Source organism: Lathyrus oleraceus, chromosome 6, assembly GCF_024323335.1.
Source record: "Lathyrus oleraceus cultivar Zhongwan6 chromosome 6, CAAS_Psat_ZW6_1.0, whole genome shotgun sequence".
Lineage (NCBI taxonomy): Eukaryota > Viridiplantae > Streptophyta > Magnoliopsida > Fabales > Fabaceae > Lathyrus > Lathyrus oleraceus.
In genome coordinates, this window is record NC_066584.1 from 253,255,784 (window position 1) to 253,276,158 (window position 20,375).

Consider the following 20,375-nt stretch of genomic DNA (forward strand, 5'->3'; position numbering starts at 1 on the left):
TATGGGACTTAAAGTGTCATCAGTCAGGCTCAATACATAATCTCATATGAGTAACTTTAAGTCTTATCAAACATGCTTATCTAAACGTCTTGCATGAGGGACTTGAAGTTTTTTCGGGAGGAATCCAACTTAAAATCTTATATGAGGGTCTCAAATCAAAGTCTCGCCTGAGGGACTCAACTTAAAGTCTCGCCTGAGGGATTCGACTCAAAGTATCTCCCAATGGACTCAACTTAAAGTCTCACTTGAGATCTCTAGACTCAAAGTCTCGTCCGAAGGACTCTACTAAGGGTCTCGACACATAGGTTCGTATGAGAATATGGCATACAAGCCTAGGTTTCCCCTACCTATAGTCAATTAAGTACTCCGCCCTTTTACAAGCTCTCGTGCTTGAGGGACTATACAATGATATATTTTTTTCAGGCCCTGAGAAGGCGTAGCTTACGTAAAAGTGAAAAAAGGCCAACATAAGGGGCAAGAGGGCGAGGTAACCAGCGAAGCCACCACTATCCTAACAAAGGTAATGAAGCCACCTGGATTGGCTATAAAGCCACCCAGATCTTAATGACACCCCACCTGGTTGGGGTTATTCCACTTGGACTCCTTCCCACTTGCCTAGTAGACGTGGGAGATGATGTCTCCGATTATAATGGACTAGAAGAATAGGTCAAATGAGGATTAACTCTTTCATCTCCATGATCTAGTAGTGAATGGGAAATCACTTATCTCAATCCAGGCCCATAGGCCTCTATAAATACCTTAATGTTAGGGTTGAAGGGGACAAATTATTATACCTACCGCATAACACATCGAACTTAGATCACCTCACTTTCGGGAGATTTCCCTCTCATACACACCGAAAACAACCATTGAATAAGGTCTCTCACCACCATGAGAGAGCTCTAACCACCATTAACTATAAAAGGCCTCTCAGTATCCCCTACCCACCTAGGGATACAATACACTCCTATACTTTTTTGCAAGTACAACCATCCTTTCGAGCGAATAAAGAAATAATGGAAGAATAGAAAATGTCAACCCACGAAGCAGAAGTATCTTATTTTTCTTCTTGACTCACAATGGATACTACATTCTTCAAGTACATGAAGGGAAAATGTTATAGAAAATGAATATGGCAAGGAAGCAGAAAGAACGTCTGAAAGAAATGTGAAAGTGACTCATCGATAATCATATTATAACATACTAAAGGAAGTAAACCATATCAACGCTTTAGATAACCTCTATGAAACACTAAAGTGTTTCAGTTCCGGAATGCCATTATGAGGGTGCCTCAAAAAAGACATTTGAAACACAGGGAACATTAAAAGCGCGAATTCCCAAGAAATAATAACTTTTTCTCTTGGTTTTCCAAGTAAGCTAAAAAAATTATCGACAGATGAGGCAGATACAAAAAACCTTTGCATTGTCATACAGAGAAAATGGCTAGGGGAAAAAATATTCGAGGCCGACCAAATTGACCATCGACCGACCACTCAAAAGGAGTTACCTTTCGTTTGGATTGCTAGCAGAGAAGAAGGACTACCTTGAAGATGAGTACACACAATCTTGACCTAAGATACATCCAACGGCTTCCCACATCACACGCCTAGAAAATAATGAGTTGTTATAACCGACCAACTATATAAGAGATACACGCGAAGAACTTAGGTACACATTTGCAACTTCAAAATTCATTCACTATTGACTTAAGCGTTGGAGTGTCAACCTTGCAGGTCAGTCACTCCTCCTCCGTAACCGAAGCTTAAAACAACCATAGTTTATTGCAATCACCAATTCTCAGATCAATTTTTGTTCCAGTGCAAAACAATATTTATTCGAAGAAAACAAATAGTAACAAAATCATGAATTAGATTAATTCGATGATATTGAGAAGAATTCGCTTGTACAATAGCTAGAGTATCGTGATGAAAAGATACTATGAAATTAATTGTAATAGAAAATTAGAGATGAATGAGAAAAAGATATAAGAAGATAAGAAAAGAAATATTATGTTATTATCTTCATATCTTCCTTTACAATGCGACAATAATTCTATTTATATAACACAAATTCAATTACAGATAAGTGTGAGATGGAGTATGATGTCTATGATCAACATACTTCTAAAGGAAATATGATTCTAGTATGTTTGTATGTTGATGACATATTGCTAACAGGAAGTTGTGAACATGAGATAACTAAGTTCAAGAAGGTGTTGATGAATGAGTTTGAGATAATTGATATATGAAATATGACATATTTTCTAGGAATTGAGATTATGTACTCTGAGAAGGGTATCATTTTGCATTAGCAGAAGTATGAACTTGAACTTCTAAAGAGATTTGAGCTGCTGAATTGTAAGGCCGCGGTCACACCTTAAGAAACAAATCACAAATTAGATTCTGATCCTGAGGGTGAAGATGTGGATGCTACAATTTTCAAGCAGTTGGTTGAATCTCTGAGATATTTGTGTAATACAATATCTGATATTTACTATGCAATTGAAATGGTTAATAGGTTAATGAGTAAACCAAAATGGTCTCATTACCAATTCACTGTCAGGATTCTGAGGTATATTAAAGGGATTCTGAAGTATGAAGTTTTATTCCCTTATGGTGAAAAAGCTAATTCATAACTGATGTGTTACTCAGACTCTGATTGGTATGGAGACAGAATTGACTGAAAAAGTACTTCTAGATATTTGTTTAAGTATCTGGGAGGTTCTATTTCTTTGTGTTCCAGGAAGCAACCAATTGTTTCTTTGTCAACCTGCGTAGCTGAATACGTTGCAGGTGTTGTGGCTGCATGTCAAGCTGTTTAACTTTTGAATTTACTGCAGGATCTGAAGATTAAGGTAAACAAGCCTCTTAAGTTGATGATTGATAAGAAGTCTACAACCAATCTTACCAAGAACCCAATGCTGCACTGGAGAAGCAAGCATATTGAGACTAAATATCACTTTCCGAGAAGTCAGGTTCAGAATGGAGTGTTAGAAATTATGCAATGTAGCATCCAGAAGCAGCTGACAGATGTTCTAACGAAAGAGATCAAGACCGATCAATTTCTCCACTTAAAAGATGAAATTGGTGTTGTTAATTTTGATTAGCTGAATATGAATTAAGGGATGATGTTAGAAATAATTCATATTCAGAAGTAGTAATAGTATTTGTTTTTGTTAAGTTTAACCTAACTAGTGTATGTTAGCATTTTGCCTATGTGACATTATTGTTTGTATATATAAACAAGTGTAGTTATCAACAGTATATACAGTAGTGTAGAGTACTGAGTGTATGCATTGTGTACAATAGACATGTGTATCCATTTGCTGTAACCATTTTGTAAGAGTAATGGAAGTTTGTTATTCTCTCTCGTCTTCCATCTTCTTCACCTTGTACACTAACAATGCGACAATAATTCTATTTATATAACACAAATTCAATCACTAATAAGTGTATAAATGATCTACAAAAATTGTCATCATCATTCTATTAATATATTGAATATCTTATAAAATATAAAAAAAACATAGAGAAATTGGATATCCACAGATATTCATAATAGTGTCATATAATATATATTTTTAAAAATAACATAAAACAAACATGACCTTAATAACTTGGAAATTAAAGTTATTTATGAGTCAATAATGGCTCTTTATTTAAGCTAATACATTTTGGTAACACTTGTTCATGTAGAGCCTTATTCTCACACACCTAGCTCGATAAAGCACACACCACCTTTTCCAAATACAACATCATCTTGATGACAGCATTATATCAAAATGCTATCTGTATCTAAGTAATCTTGAAATGTTGAGTATGGATGTTGTCAACACCAAGTTTCATGAAATTGCCAAGCTTTCTAGTAGCTAAAAACTTGCCCCAATTGTAAGGTTTATATTTTGGAGGGTTTTCATCATTTGTGAACTCTTTCAAAGGTTCCACCATAGTGTAGTGTGCTGGAAACAGAAAGAATGGATATGAAAGCCTTGCTTTCTCAGTGTTGAGCACCACTCTGTGTTCAATACTCTCGTATGCATCATTGCTCCAAACCTGAACTAAGTCTCCAACATTGATAATATAAGCATTAGGCAAAGGCTTAACAAGAAGCCATTCACCATCAGATTTTCTCCTCACTTCAAGTCCACTAACTTCATCTTGAGCCAGGACAGTTAAAGCACCAGTATCTTTATGGCTTCCAACTCCTAGAGCAATGTCAGGATTAGGGCAAGGTGGATAATGGTTGAATCTTATCCAGCTTGTTTCATCTTTGAAGAACTCGTTAAATCTTTCTCGGGGCAATCCTAAGCTCACCGCGATAAGTTCCATTATCTTGATTGATAGTTTCTTCATGTGTTGAGCATATTCCTGGAATGCCTCACTGTATAACATGAATGGATTAGATTAACATCAATTGAAGTTAAAGAAAAATAAAATAGTGAAGTTACCTCATCCCTGGTGGAAATTCAGGCCATTGATTATACCAATGAGTAACCTCTTTATCATGAGGATCAATTGAAGCTGGAATCAAAGTAGGTTCCTCAAAAGTAAAATCAAACACTTCTTTCCAATCTCTAACACTCTTAGTAACCTCAGATTCATAATATCCCATAACTTTCACAATATCTCTTCTAACTTTCTTCTTCTCCTCCATTTTTTGACCAAAGAATTTCTTCCCAACAGATTCAATCTTCTGCCTACTTTCAAGAGGAGCTCCATGATTTATCACTTGGAAAAACCCCCACTCTTTGCATGCACTTCCTATTTTCCTCACAAGCTCATCAAAAACTAAAGGGTCTTTCTCAATATTGCTGGAACTGTCAAGTATAGGTGATAGGTCTATTACTGGAATGTTTTCAGCTTCTATCACATTTGGCTTTGGTCTGTTATCTGGTGCTTGAATGAAATCTGGATCAATCTCTACCATAGTGATGCTTTTTCAATGGCAATAATATTATTGTGGACGACTTGTTTTGGCTGTGTGGCATATGTGTTGGTGTCGAAGTATATATATACACCTATTACAAAGTTGAAATGTGTGTCTTTTGCTGTTGTTGTTACTACTTAGTGATAAAACCAATCGGCATAATGGCAAGGTTACATATGTCATTGAGACAATACAATCTAAGTAATTTTTTATTTTATTTTGTTTATTAAAAAATACATTTATTCACTCACAAATATATAGATACAACAAAACCAACATAAATTTAACATTCTTAAATTAAAAAATATATAAATCTCAAGTTAATAGTATATTTTCTTTTATAAGTATAACAAAATCAAAGTAATCATAATAGTATGTCTTTTGTAATTCGAATTACAAGAAATTATTCAATTGATTCATTCAAATTTATCTACTTACATAAATTTAAAAATTTAAAGAAACTGTTGGTTGATTTTATAATAATATTTTTTTTTATGATTTTATTTATTTGTTCCTATAAGTTCATAGAGAGATAGGTATGAATATATATATATATATATATATATATATATATATATATATATATATATATATATATATATATATATATATATATATATATATATATATATATATATATATATATATATATATATATATATATATATATATATATATATAAAAGTCATTTAGATTTATTTTATCTTTTGTTTTAAAAATGACTTAATACAAACTTACGTATAAGTATATGCAGATAAGTTATTTATCCAAACATACTCATGATTTTTATTTTCAAGTTAATGATTGAATCTTAAATAGATCAAATTTTTTATGTGAACTTAAACAAAAAAAAATTAATAAAATGAGAAATCAAACAATGTCGTATGAAGAACGTTCTTCAGGAAAATAATTGATCAAGGATCGACGAATGTAGATTGCAACAATGAATTTGAGCTCCCGGTGCAGTGAAAGAAGGGTTGAATTGCAATGTTAGCACTCCAATGCCCAAGTCAATATGAGAGTAAGATTAGGTGAATGAGATTTTAATTTAAAATATACCCGAGAAATGGTGTGTTCCCCCTTATATAGTAGAGCGGTTATAACCACTTACTCATCTATTAGTGTGGATTGCAGAGATTTATATGATTGATCTTGGATCGAGATCACTTGTATTATTGACTAGGATAACAAAATCTGATGCGGTGGATCGTTCAACTTTCTAGGTCGAAATGACTTGTCCCTATGGATGACCCAAACAGTTGTCCCCAAGTCATTGCCTTTACTCTATATGGTGAGGGCTTTGTTGTGTTTGTTTTTTCTGCCTGTCGTGGCTCGTTTGGAGTGAAAACTTGTGATGTGACATCTTTGTCATAGGAGTTTCGCGCCTTAAATGTGCCTCATGCTTTTGATGTCTTTTTACGTGCTTTATCATGTTGGCATTTGGGAACTAGAGTAGTTAAGTATCTTTTTGAGTGAATCTGGACTGTTGATAGTACATATTTATATCTTTCAACGAGACATCACACAATCTTTTTATAATAGTTATATAAATTCTTTATTCATTAATCTTATTATTTCATTATCTGTTTTCTCACAACATTCTATTTTCTTAACTGATGGAAGCGGTACTTACCATGCGTCAAAAAGTGAAGGAAGATACTTTAGTTACTTGGGTATACCTTGCAATTTCATCCACCATTGTTGCTCTCAAAGGTAGCCTCAAAAGGGATAACCTTGAAGTGGGTACTTCTTCTGACTAGGGCATTGTGATCATTGAAGAATAGAAGGAAACTTGTAGCGATTACAATGGACGTGCCATCCATTTTTATGAGTGCACCTTTTCAATTTTAGATCTCTGATTTCCTTTCAATGATTTTGAATTTGAAGTTCTGAACCATATGATGATTTTCCTCTTGCAATTGAACCCTACGAGTTAGGCCTATATCAAAGTCTTCTAGTAATTGTCTGACTATCGAGGAGGAAATCTATCGCTATCATTCTTCTTCCATTTTTTCAAGGTACAACGTTGCTCAGCAAATCTTGCATAGGCCCAAAGCTTAATTACACAGACGCAAGTTACCTGTTACTTCAAATCATATTCTAATGGCGTGAAACATTTCGAAGATCAGTTATGTTTAGTTACTTCTCTTAACGAAGCAGCTTATGTGAAGTTTTATGCCATAAAGAATGAACATCAATACCAATGTATGAGTCAATTTCGTAAGTTTTGGAGCCAAAACCACTTATTAATAGGGAATGTGTCATACATCTACAAGGAACGTGACATGTCCTAGGAAGAGCTTTACTTGAAGAAATTGTTGATCACATTATTCAAAGAATTGGGTTATGCTGGGGACATTTCCCCTCAGGATAAAGCCTAAATGAAACATTTGAAGTGGTTCATCAAAAATCGCTTGTTTATGGATGCTAACACCAATGAGGAGATTGAGGTAAATTTTGGTAAGCTTCAAAGATATATATCCTTCAGTGTTTGTTATCTTTAACTATTATGTTTCCTGAGGTTTTGGAAATGGCCACATGTGTTAGAAAAAAATTGGTTAATACCATATCCCTTGGGTTTTGATGATAAAAACGTATTTAAAGAAAAATTAGGTTTTCTAATATGTGTTCAAGCTTGCAGGAATATATTCATTAAGAACATATGAAGAGATGCTTGAGGAATCTGAATCTGAAGATCAGACTCTGGCTCTGAATATCACTTCTAAAGACTCTGTCTCTAATGGAGATCTAGACTCTGAAGAAAGTCATCTTTTGGTGACCTAGACTCTGAAGCTTCAAAATCCAAGAAGAGAACTTTGATGTGATCAGCCTATAAAGAGTGAAGTCTGAAGCAAGTTAGTCTCTGAAGCAGAAGATCTTCAACCAAGGCAACTTTGACAGACTTAGAGACTTTTTGGTCACATGAAAACTTAGGAAAAAATATCTTCTTTGATGCCTGAGCCTCAACGGATCATTCCTCTCGTAGAAAGGTGTTTGCTTAATGTTTCTAATCAAGTAGAAAGGTTAGCCAAACTTTTGGTTAAAGTCGACAATGTCTCTTTTATCCATCTCTATATAAGGAGCAGAGGACTAAAGGAGTAGACTACTAAGCTTTAATACAACACTCTACTACAGACACTAAAACATTGACATTCTAAGAGAAGCTACTCTGTCAAAATTACTTGACTTAGAACATTTTAACACTTGCATATTTTAGAAGTTCTTAAGTCTTAGAGTCTATCTACATTGTATTCTGTCTACACCTCTGATTGTATATCGAGTTTGGTTGTTACCAAATTCTCTTAACAATTTGTTATAGACTTAGAAGTCTCTTGCTTTAGTGCTTAAGCGTTGGAAGTTTTTAGCTTGTGTGCTAGAGAAATGAAGTCTCCGAATTGTGTGTTTGAGCAAGGAAGTCTTGAGCTTGTGGGCTTGACCAAGTAAGTCTCAGACTTATATGTTAGAGCAAGGAAGTCTTATACTTATGTGTGTAAGCAAAGAAGTTTCTTGCTTGTGTTCTTGAGCATTTATAATCTGTTTGGTTATAGTGGAAATCCCTTGGAAGTGCAAGGGTAATAGACTAATCTCAGGTTGTGAGAGGAACCAAGATAACAACATGTTTCTCTTATGCTTTTACTTTACTTTTTCTGAACTATATTCCGCTGCTATAATTTGTTTACCTCTGAGTCATATTCTATTGCAGAATCCGATAAAGATATTCAAGAGTTCAGACTTTGAGTGACTCTGATTTAGACTCTAAACTGAAGGTTCAAACTCTGAATAAGTTTAATCAGAAGCAGAAGAAGAAGAAGTTTAATAAAAGCCAACACAATTCAACCCCCTTCTTGTGTTTTTCTCACCTTCAGTTGATATCAGAGCAAGGTTTGTGCTTAACACTTAACAGTGATGCAAAAAATATCCTGAGAAAAACACATTTATTATTTCAAGGATGATGGATATGGAATTGGTTCAAGTGGGGATACCATTAATCCTTTTGGTAGGGTTAATCATGATTACAATACCCCTGAAAGAAACGATTATACAACTAGACCTCATACTTTCAATGGAGATTTCGCTGAGTTTGAATGGTGGAAAAGAAAAATATACACTCATATCATATATCTTGATGATAGGTTGTGGGAAATTTTGGAAGATAGCATTAATATCCAAGTCAATGGTGTTGGAATGCTGTCTGATTAAAAATCTCTTACACCTAAGCAGAAAAAGATTTATAGAAAACACCATAGAGTTAGGGGCATCTTGGTTGATGCTTTACCTCATTCTGAGTATATCAAAACCATTGATAAATCTACTGCTTAAACCATCTTCTAATCCATATGTGCCACCTATGAAGGAAACCAACAAGTCCAGTAAGCTGAAGCTAATATTCTGGTTCGGCAATATGAGTTGTTCAAAATGAAAGAGGATGAGAATATTAATACCATGTTCTCAATGTTTCAAGTCCTTGCGTCTGGACTTCAGGTCTTCAACATCCCTACCACTTTCATCTCTGTCCAAGTTCACCTTAATGGGTATTGGAGTGTCTATTGACTTTGCATATACCATTCTTAAGCGTTTAATCAACTCTTGATAGTATTTTGTTTGACACACAAAAGTACCTTCTTTGAGCTGCTTGATTTGAATCCGAGAAAGTAAGTCAACTCTCCCATTAGACTCATTTCAAATTCGCCTTGCATTAGCTTTGAGAAATCTTTGACCAATTGCATGTTATTAGAACCAAATATGATATCATCAACATAAATTTGAACGAGAAGAACATGTTTTCCTTGAAGTTTGATAAAGAGTGTTGTATCAACCTTCCCTCTAGAGTATCCTTGATCAAGTAAGAACTTACTAAGTCGCTCATACCAAGCCATAAGGCTTGTTTGAGGCCATATAAAGCTCGTTTTAGTTTTAAAACATGGTTAGGATACTCATGATTTTCAAAACCGGGAGGTTGTGAAACATACACTTCGTCACTTATATAACCATTAAGAAAATCACTTTTCACATCGATTTGAAATTATTTCAAATATTTAGAACATGCACATGCTAGTAAAAGGCGTATAACCTCGATGAAGGAAACTGAAGCATAAGTTTCCTTAGAATCTATGCTATCATCTTGGTTATATCCTTGATCTACTAGACGGGCCTTATTCCTTGTTATCACTCCATTTTCATCCAATTTATTTGTAAAAACCCACTTAGTGCCTATAATTTGATGATCTCGCGGATGTGGGACAAGGTCCCACACATTATTTCTTTTAAATTGATTTAACTTATCTTGCATGGCCATAAGCCAATGCTCATTAATTAAGGCCTCTTTTTCGTTTTTAGGTTCAATTTGTGACACAAATGCAAAGTGATAACAAAAATTACTTATCTTAGAGCGTGTAGTTACACCTTTGGTGATGTCTCCAAGAATGTTGTCAATTGGATGGTGCTTGCAAGTCCTCCAAGCCAAGGCAAGATCATCCACTTTAGTTGGACTATCTTCCTTCTCTTTTTTAGGATCATCATCTTCCTCCTCCTCAGGTTTCACCGCTTCGGGGTGATCAAATTCATTCTTTGGTGTCTTTGAGTATGTTGTCTAAAGATACACCTGGATCATGAAAAGAAATACATTTCTCGACATTTGTCGAATAAAATTCATCAAAAGTGACATGCAAGGACTCCTCAATAGTAAGTAATCTCTTTTTATACACTTTATAGGTTTTGCTTGACTAAAAGTATCCAAGAAAGATACCTTCGTTAGCTTTTGAATCAAATTTTCAACGTTGTCCTTACCATTATTTAATACAAAGCACTTACATCAGAAGATATGAAGATGTGGTAAATTTGGTTTTCTACCTTTGAGAAGTAAATAAGTTACTTTGTTTAAAATAGGATGTATAAGTATCTTATTTAAAACATAACATGTCGTGCTTATCGCATCGGCCCAAAAATCTTTAGGTAGACTACTCTCATTGATCATAGTTCTTGCCAACTCCTTTGAAATTCAGTTTTTACACTGCACAAAACCATTTTGTTATGGAGTCCATGGAGCGAAATAACTATGTTTAATGCCAGATTTATCACAAAAATCCTAAAGAGGTGGTTTTCAAATTCACCTAAATGATAACTTTGTATGGAAACTATGTTTAAACTTATTTTATTTTGGGACAACTTTGCAAAACACGTGAGAGCTTAAAAAGTCCTATCTTTACTATGCAAGAGATAGTCCAACAAAATCTAGAATAATCGCCTATAATAAAAAAACCATGGTAATTACCACTAATCTTTTTGTCCTTGAAGGACCAAAAAGATCCGTATGGATAAGATCAAGAGGTCTAGAAGTTGAAACAATATTTTTATATTTAAAAGAGACTCTTGTTTGCTTTTCCATTTGGCATGTGTCACATAGGTGGTCGTTTGAAAATTTAATTTTAGATAGACCAATAACTAGATCCTTTGAGACAAATTTGTTTAGTAAATCAAAGTTGACATAGGCTAAGCATCTATGTAATAACCAAGTTAAGCATAATACTTACTTTTTCTGCATGGTTCGAGTATTTCCCTAGTGAAATCGTTTTTCCTGTATGGTTCGAGTATTTCAGTGTTGTTTTGATCTACCTGTTTCCCCTGCAGACGTCCTTTATTTCCCCGGCTGAGTCTTTCCATTTTCATGGAATTCCTCTAGTTCCCCAACAGTTTTTAAGTCGTAGTATGGCCTACGCATAACCCTTTTATCCCCTAGAGTCTTTGTCTCCCCAGTGAGTTTTTCCTTATGGAATACATTGTGCTCATGCATATTTTCAGTCCCTCTGATTTCTGTTCCTTTGTGGAAATATTTCCCCATAGAGAGTATATTTTACATTCATATCATATGCATCGTGAGGCCTCTTAGGGACCAAAATTTGTTTATGTATGTTGTTATTTAAGCCCATTCTACTGAGTTGATACAAAGATTTTAACCTTCTCTTCCTCAGTTAGAATGTCCTTAAATAGGGGCAGCTGTAAGACCCCAATTTTGACCATAAGATCCATCATGCAATCTCATCATATGCATTAGCATTGAGATCATACCTTGGCATCCTCCTTACCCCTCTTTCATTGGGTTTGTTTTGGGAGAGATCACCAAACACCATGTGATTGTATCATACTTGGTATTTTATCATTTATTAACCAAAATACCAAAAATATGTTTTTGCATTTGTCTAACTCTCTTGTAGGTAGGGCACGATCACCTTTGATTTATCAAGATCATATATAGGGTTTAAGACCCTCACTTCTAAGAGCTTAACCAAGGAATGATCCACAATGGCTCTAAGCATCATATATGAGTCCCAATGATCTTTACATGTTATTTTGATCAAGATTTCTTCAAGAATTTGGAGTTGGTTTGCATTGGAAACCCTAGTTCATCTAAGTATCTTGAGTAACTTCTTCAATAAGCTTCTTCACCAATTGACCAAATAATTCAAGGGAAACTTCAAATTTCATCATATCATGCATATATGACCTCCCATAAGCCTAAAAAGTCAAGAGAATTGCAAGTTAGCAAGTTGGTTGATGGTGGTTGGCCAGATGAGTTCATCTAATTAAAACTGGGTCCCCCTAGACCCTATCTCCTACAATTTTCATCATATGAAAATTATTCCAAGATAAAAGTTACTCTAAATGACATTCCAAATAACTTTCATGTTTAGGTCTAGAGCTATTTTTTCTTGGAAAGTCATTTTCTATGTTGAAACATTATAGGTCATTTTATCTAAACCCTATTTTGAAGGTCAACTTCCCACGGCCATAACTTGCTCAATTTTTATGAAATGAAAGATTTCCGAGTTGCAAAATCAAATTCAAGGTGTCTAATTCAACTTTGATTTTTGGAGTGAGAGCTAATTCAACTTTTATGAGCATGTGATATAAGGATACATTATAAGTCATTTTGGACCAATACCATTGAACAAGTGATTTTCCTCAACTTCAAACAGGAAGAGAAAAGATCTATTATCCACTACCTGTTACTTGATAAGGAGATAACAAAAATCTGACAGAGAGGACACCTGTTACCGGTTAGGGTAAACATATCAAGGATGACTCACTGAGGACCGTCAGGAAGTGTATTCATTACCGGTTACTGGGCAAGAGTAGACTTCCTGGGAAAAAACTGAAAAATAGGATTTACAACTACCGGTTACTGGGAAGAAGACCAAAAGGAGATAATATGCGTCACTGTTTAAAGTGAATATATCAAGGATAGACTCAAAGGAAAGAAAATCCGTCATCGGTTAAGATGAACATATCAAGGATAGTCTTGCCTGGGAATGTTAAGGAGGATACCCGTCATCGGTTAGGATGAACATATCAAGGATAAACCACCTGAACAAAAAAGTAGGAATTACATCTATCGAATGCTGGATAGAATACCATCAGAGAAAATATCCGATACTGGTTATGATGAACATATCAAGGATAAACTCTGAGGGGAGAAATAGGAATTACATCTATCAGTTATTGTATAGAAGACCATAAAGAGGATATCCGTCACTGGCTAAAGTGAACATATCAAGGATAAACTCTTCAAGGGGAGAAAAACAGGATTTACAACTACCGATTACTAGGCAGAAGATCGCAAAGAGAAGGAAACCCGTCATCAGTTAGGATGAACATATCAAGGATTAACTCTCTGGGGAACAAAATAGGGATTACAACTACCTTTTTACTGGGTAGAATACCAAAGATGAGAATATCCGCCACTTGTTAGGATGAACATCATGGATATACTTCTTGGGGAAACGTGAAAACGAATCCGCTGCGGATAAAAAAGGTTACTTTTGTCGGGTATTGGGCATGAAGTAACAACTGCAAACTAAGAAGAATATTATCAGTTACTGGATAATAAGCTCTTAGGGGACCCAAATCATCTATCTAGGTAAGATCTAGGAAGAAAAGGTCAATTAGAACTCAACTCAATGAGGATATAACTCAAGGGGGTGGTTCTGTCCAGATAATAAACTGGGTAGGAAGGTGAAGTAATCATCATCCACGAGGAAATAACTCAGTGGGGAAAGAAAAAAGGTTAAAATCTTTTTGCTTAAGGGGATGACACTCTACAATTGAAAGAGGACAGACTCACCAAACCTGCGTGGGAATAAAATACCACCATAGCAAAAACTTAAAAATCAGAAGAATGAATCAACAAGTGTGAGGATGCAATAATGAAATTATATGAGTGTATATGTATATGTATATGTATATATGATGATTATGTTGACAAAACAATCACGAAGGATACAAAATGTCACATTTTTGAACCATCGATACAATTCTCGGCATATCCATAAAAGATGGAAACAACTGTTGGAGAAAAAGAGAGACCAACATCCCAAAGGTCGGGGAAGGAGGAGATCTGCTGAGAGCAAGTGTTATCGAGTCTGCGGGGAATTTTAGGTCAACACCATATCAAATGGGAGACAACCATGCAGGGGATAAACACAAATAGCTGCTCAAAAACCAGGAGGAAACTCTGACTGGGAGCGAGTCTAATGGCGACTTCACTGGGGAAATCAAAGTCCTACCGAAACCATACGAACTGCTACAACGAAATGTTCAAACTCTATTGGAGACCAAATAAATTTGGCTGGGGAATAATCAACCAACTCAGCTGGAGGTGACGGAGAAATAACCGTCTGGAGAAATCAACAAACACCGAGTGCTGGACAATGCTGTTGGGGATGAAAGAGAAATCGCGCCTACTGCTTTGGGGAGAACCAATAATGCTCCGCACTTAGGGCTTACTGCTTTCAAACCGCTGTTGATATTCCTTTTAAATAAAATTGATTTCTTAAAATTAATGATTTTATATGTTTAAGAAAACATGATTTTGATTAAAAAATTTAATTTCAAAAATGATCATAATAAAATTTAAAACTATATGGCTGAATTAAATAAGAGTAGAAACAATTGGATAAAAGCTCAACTTTATTTAATAGAATGGTAGTCTGTAAATGACAAGACCCCATAGATTTTTTACAAAACTTGAAAATGGTAATTTACATGGAAAAGGCTTACATTGAATACAACAATCACTAATCCTTCTACTAACTCTTGATATCCACTGTGCTCTTGATTGCTACTGGGGATCAAAATCGAAACCGACCGTCGTGCTCAAGAATGTCTTCAAAACTGAGGATCAACAGGATGCAGTTACTTTCCATAATCCCTAATTTTTGCATAAATTTCCCTAAGGCGGGGTACTCAATTTATCGGGATAATTCTTTCTGTTTTATGTCTCTAACTTTTTCCTGGATTGCCCTTTCGGGTTTTCAATCCACCAAGACGCTCATTTTTGCCTAAGCCGCCCTTTCGGGTTTTCAACTTAACGAGTTGTTCTTTTATTTTTTCGGCGAAGTATTTCTTGATTGCATCTGTATTCACAGGACGAGTGAACTCTTCACCATCCATAATTGTAAGAATCAAAGACCCGGCTGAAAAGGCTCTTTTAACAACATATGGGCCTTCATAATTAGGAGTCCATTTTCTCCTAGCATCTAGTTTGAAGGATAAAATCTTCTTGAGCATAAGGTCTCCTTCTTTGAACACACGAGATATGGCCTTCTTGTCAAAAGCTTTCTTCATTCTCTGCTGATATAACTGACCATGACACATGGCAGTCAATCTCTTCTCTTCAATCAAATTCAGATGATCATACCTGATCTGACACCATTCACCCTCAGTCAACTTGGCTTCCATCAGCACACGCAATGATGTGATCTCAACCTCTACGGGGAGCACAACTTCCATACCATATACAAGAGAGAAAGGGGCTGCCCCTGTTGAAGTGTGAATGGATGTACGATACCCGTGCAAAGAAAATGGGAGCATCTCATGCCAATCCTTGTAAGTTACAACCATCTTCTGAATAATCTTCTTGATGTTCTTGTTTGCAGCTTCAACAACCCCATTCATCCTAGGTCTGTAAGGAGAGGAATTATGATGTGCGATCTTGAAGTCTTTGCAAAGAGCTTCTACCATATTATTATTCAAGTTTGATCCATTATCAGTAATGATCTTACTTGGCACACCATAACGACATATGATCTGATTCTTGATAAATCTTACAACAACTTGCTTTGTTACATTTGCATACGGTGTCGCTTCAATCCTTTTTGTGAAGTAGTCAATAGCCACCAAAATGAAACGATGTCCGTTCGAAGCTTTAGGCTCAATCATGCCAATCATATCAATTCCCCACATGGATAAGGGCCATGGGGAGGAAATGATGTTCAACAGTGTCAGAGGAACATGAATATTATCCGCATATATTTGACACTTATGGCATTTCTTCACAAACTTGCAACAGTCAGATTCCATTGTCAGCCAATAGTAACCTGCTCGCAACATATTCTTTGCCATACCGTGTCCATTAGAATGAGTACCAAAGGAACCTTTATGGACTTTAGTCATCAATAAGTCTGCTTCGTGTCTATTCACGCATCTGAGCAAAACCATGTTGAAGTTTCTCTTGTACAACACATCACCATTTAGGTAGAAATTGCCGGCTAATCTTCTCAAAATCTTCTTATCTTTCAAAGATGCCCCAGACGGGTAAATCTGACTTTGGAGGAAACACTTGATATCAAAATACCACGGCTTTTCATCTTTGATCACTTCCATAGCAAACACATGAGCAGACCTATCAAGACACATCACGGTCAAATTGGGAACCTCATTCCAATATCTCACCACAATCATTGAAGCTAACATTGCAAGAGCATCTGCCATCGGGTTTTCATCTCGAGGGATATGATGAAACTCAACTTTTGTAAATAAAGTTCAAATCCTCCTCTCATAATCTCTATATGGTATTAAACTGGGTTGATTTGTCTCCCATTCACCTTTGATTTGATTTACAACCAAAGTTGAATCTCCATAGACGTCCAAATACTTGATTCTGAGATCGATGGCCTCTTCGAGCCCCATAATGCAAGCTTCATATTCTGCCATATTATTTGTACACTTGGAAGTCAATCTAGCTGTAAATGGAAAATGAGTGCCTTGAGGAGTAATGATTACTGCTCCAATGCCATTACCGTACTGATTAACAGCTCTATCAAATACCATGCCCCAACGGGAACCAGGTTCTGGCCCTTCTTCAAGCAATGGTTCATTACAATCTTTCAGTTTCAGGTACAAGATCTCTTCTTCAGGAAAATCATACTGCAATAACTGGTAATCTTCAATCGGTTCGTGAGCCAAATGGTCAGCCAAGACACTACCTTTGATTGCTTTCTGAGATCGGTATTCAATATCATATACTGATAACAACATCTTCCAACAGGAAATCCTTCCAGTTAAAGCAGGATTCTAAAATATATACTTGATTGGATCCATTTTAGATATCAACCAAGTGGTATGATTCAACATATACTGACGCAGACGCTTAGCAGCCCAAGCCAATGCACAACAAGTCTTCTCAAGCATAGAGTAACGAGTCTCACAGTCGGTGAACTTCTTACTGAGGTAGTAAATTGCATATTCTTTCTTTCTAGTTTCATCTTGTTAACCAAGAACACAACCCATACTCTCTTCAAGCACAATCAAATACATGATCAACGGTCTTCCTTCAACAGGCGGAGACAAAATCGGAGGTTCAAGCAGATATTCTTTGATACTGTCAAAAGCTTTCTGGCAGTCTTCGGTCCTATCACAAGACTGATCTTTCCGAAGAAGCTTGAATATAGGTGCATGTAGCGGGGTTTTCATTACCTTTAGGTTTATCGACTAAACCAAAAGTCAACATACAATTCGAGTCGCCACCGCACTTTTATTTGTCTAAAGGAAAGGATAAAAAGAGAACAAAAGCCAAGGTAAGAAGTTTTTCAAATCAAAAACCAATAAAAATGTCAGAGGTCTTGTAAGACCCTAATTTTGACCCTAAGATCCCTCATGGCATCATATCATTGCTCAATGCATTGCCTCAAGGATCATAGCATATTTGGCTCCTTAACCCTAGGGTTGGGACTTGTGTGAGTGGTTTGAGACCACCAAGCATGCTTGTATTGTATATTATTTATTTTCTTATTTTGATTACTAACCAAAAGCACAAAAATATGTCACTAACTCTTTTTGTTTTGAAGCTCAAGTGATCATGTGCTCCCATGCTCCTACGAGGCTCCTAAGCTCAATGAAGTGGCTAGATGAAGATGAGAACAAGAATGAGAATGGTACACAAAGATCTTAATCATCATATATGTCTCCCAAGTATCTCAATTTGCCAATTTGATCAAGATAACCCAAAGGGCTTGAGGATTGTTTCCCAAGGAAACCCTAATTCAACTGTGCTTGGACTGTGTCTTGCTCATGAAGAAACCTCAACCTATAATCAAATTTAATCAAGGGAAGTTATTTCATTCACTATTTTATTCATATATGAGCCTATGTGAGGCCCCTCAATCACTCATTCATCAAGATTGCAACCCTCTTCAGCTATAAATAGGAGCTCAATCCCATTCATTTTGAAACCAAGTGGAGACCTGAAGTGCTACAGAATTGAAATCCCAACCCTCACTAAAGGAATTTTCAGTTTTCTTTCTCTTTTTCAAGCTTGAAATTCAACATCATAAGTTTATTTTCAAAGCTCAATTCCTTAACCTATCACCTCCATCACACATCCAGAGCAAAAGCAGACCAATATCTTGAAGGATTCGTGGCATTTGAAGCTTCATTTCAGAGGTAGAACCTCAAACTTTTTGGATCTAGATCTTGCAATTCAATGCGATTTTTTTTTATTTTTGTGGTTTTCTGAAGTCCTCTCACTTGAGGCATGCCAGTGGTGGTCTTAATTGTTCAAATCGTGTCATTCCAGTTGACATACCATGATCTTCCATCTCACATTTCTCTCTAAATAAGAAGTGTGAGGATGATCCATGGTTACAGTGGTGATGTACATCACCTGAGCTTTATTTTGATTTCGTTACATTTCATTTTCATTACAATTTATTTTCCTGCGCGTGGTGGCCGGAACATGTTGGATCACCGGAGAAGATGGTGATTTCCACCACCATCCCCACGTGTTTGAGTCTTAGCCCTTGTATCATGTCTAAATGTTATAATCTTGGCCATCCAATCTGATTACTTGTTTTAATGTCATGTGTTGCACGCTTGACTTGACTTCACCGTGCATCCGCGCCTCTGACCCCTTGATCCGTTGCCACGTCAATTAATGAATTGGTCTGATGGCTGAGCATTTTCCTATTATTCCTATTTTCTTTTAAATTCTGTTAATTCCTTTTATTTTCAAAAATTCATAAATATTTTATTTGAAGTCACAAAAATATGAGACCAATGCCAAAAAATTTCTTGAAAAATCTAGTTTCATACTTTGATTTTTAATTATTTTTGTGACTTCATTTAATATTTTTTATGAATTATTTGATTTTTAATAGTTTTAATTCATTTCTAATTACTTTGTGATATTTGAAAAATCCAAAAATATTTTCCTAACACCTATGGATCATGATAAGTCAATGAAAAATAGTCTCATCAATTTCTTATTTGATTTGAGATTTATTTGAGATTTTAATTCATATTGTGTTATTTTTCATTGTTTTTAATTGTTTTTAATTAGTTTTTGATTTCCAAAATTGTTGAGAAAATTTGTCAAAGTTTGTTTGACCATGTTAGACCTATGAGAATTTAATTGTACTTGTTGAAGTTGATTTGGATTAAATTTGAAGTTTGACCATATTTTGTTTATTTTATTTTTGCATATATTTTTAATTCAAAATTACCAAAAAAATTATGGTTGACTTGTTGACTTGTAATCTTGATTTCTTTTTTGTTTGGCATTGATTGATGATGACTTGGTTCACATGATCAATTGAGTTTGATGCTTGAATTCTCTTTCCATCCATTCATCTTCATCCCTTTCTTTTCATCATTTGGCCAATGAGTTAATGTCTTATGGTTGGTCCTGACAAATGAGAGGTTTAACCTTCTTTGATCCAAACCAAACTCAACTTGATCCAAGATCAAGTGAGTTGTTTTGTGTCCAAGATAGGTTGCTTCTTGGTCAAGCAAAAAAACCTAAAGTATATACAAGGCCCTTCACCTTTTGTTTTGGCATGGCTAGTTTGTGGAGCTTGGCTTACTAGTCATGATCTCTAACTTGTGTTTATTTGCCTATAGTTTTATTGACCGACCTCAATTAGGTGTGACTACTACATTAGTCCACTTACGATTGGTTAACATAGCGCTACATTGTCTAATGACAAACTAACATAACCATACTAATTACTAACTTTAATTTGAACATTTAATTTCTTGCAATTTACTTTTAATTCCATTTATTTCTTGCTCATTTATTCATATTGCTTTTCATTTTGCTCACTTGAGCACATATTTTATGTTTATGTCATTTTCCTTTTGCTCATTTGAGCTTATTATTATATATAAATATATTGTTG

General features: G+C 35.4%; 1 protein-coding gene across 1 annotated transcript; it reads right to left on the minus strand.

Annotated features, from left to right (window-relative positions):
• Positions 1–3,722: 3,722 nt before the first annotated feature.
• Positions 3,723–4,975, minus strand: LOC127097452 (flavonol synthase/flavanone 3-hydroxylase). Its single transcript, XM_051035947.1, has 2 exons — positions 4,448–4,975; positions 3,723–4,380 (listed from the first exon to the last, which is right to left on the minus strand). The coding sequence occupies exons 1-2, from the start codon at positions 4,924–4,926 to the stop codon at positions 3,795–3,797; spliced, it is 1,065 nt and encodes a 354-aa protein (XP_050891904.1). The 5' UTR covers positions 4,927–4,975; the 3' UTR covers positions 3,723–3,794.
• Positions 4,976–20,375: the final 15,400 nt, after the last annotated feature.

Bases quoted from the DNA above. Each gene is read 5' to 3' on its own strand.
- LOC127097452 (XM_051035947.1), bottom strand. From the start codon at position 4,926: ATGGTAGAGATTGATCCAGATTTCATTCAAGCACCAGATAACAGACCA. The intron at 4,381-4,447 runs GTAACTTCACTA...CATGTTATACAG, and splicing joins GAATTTCCACCAGGGATGAG to TGAGGCATTCCAGGAATATG.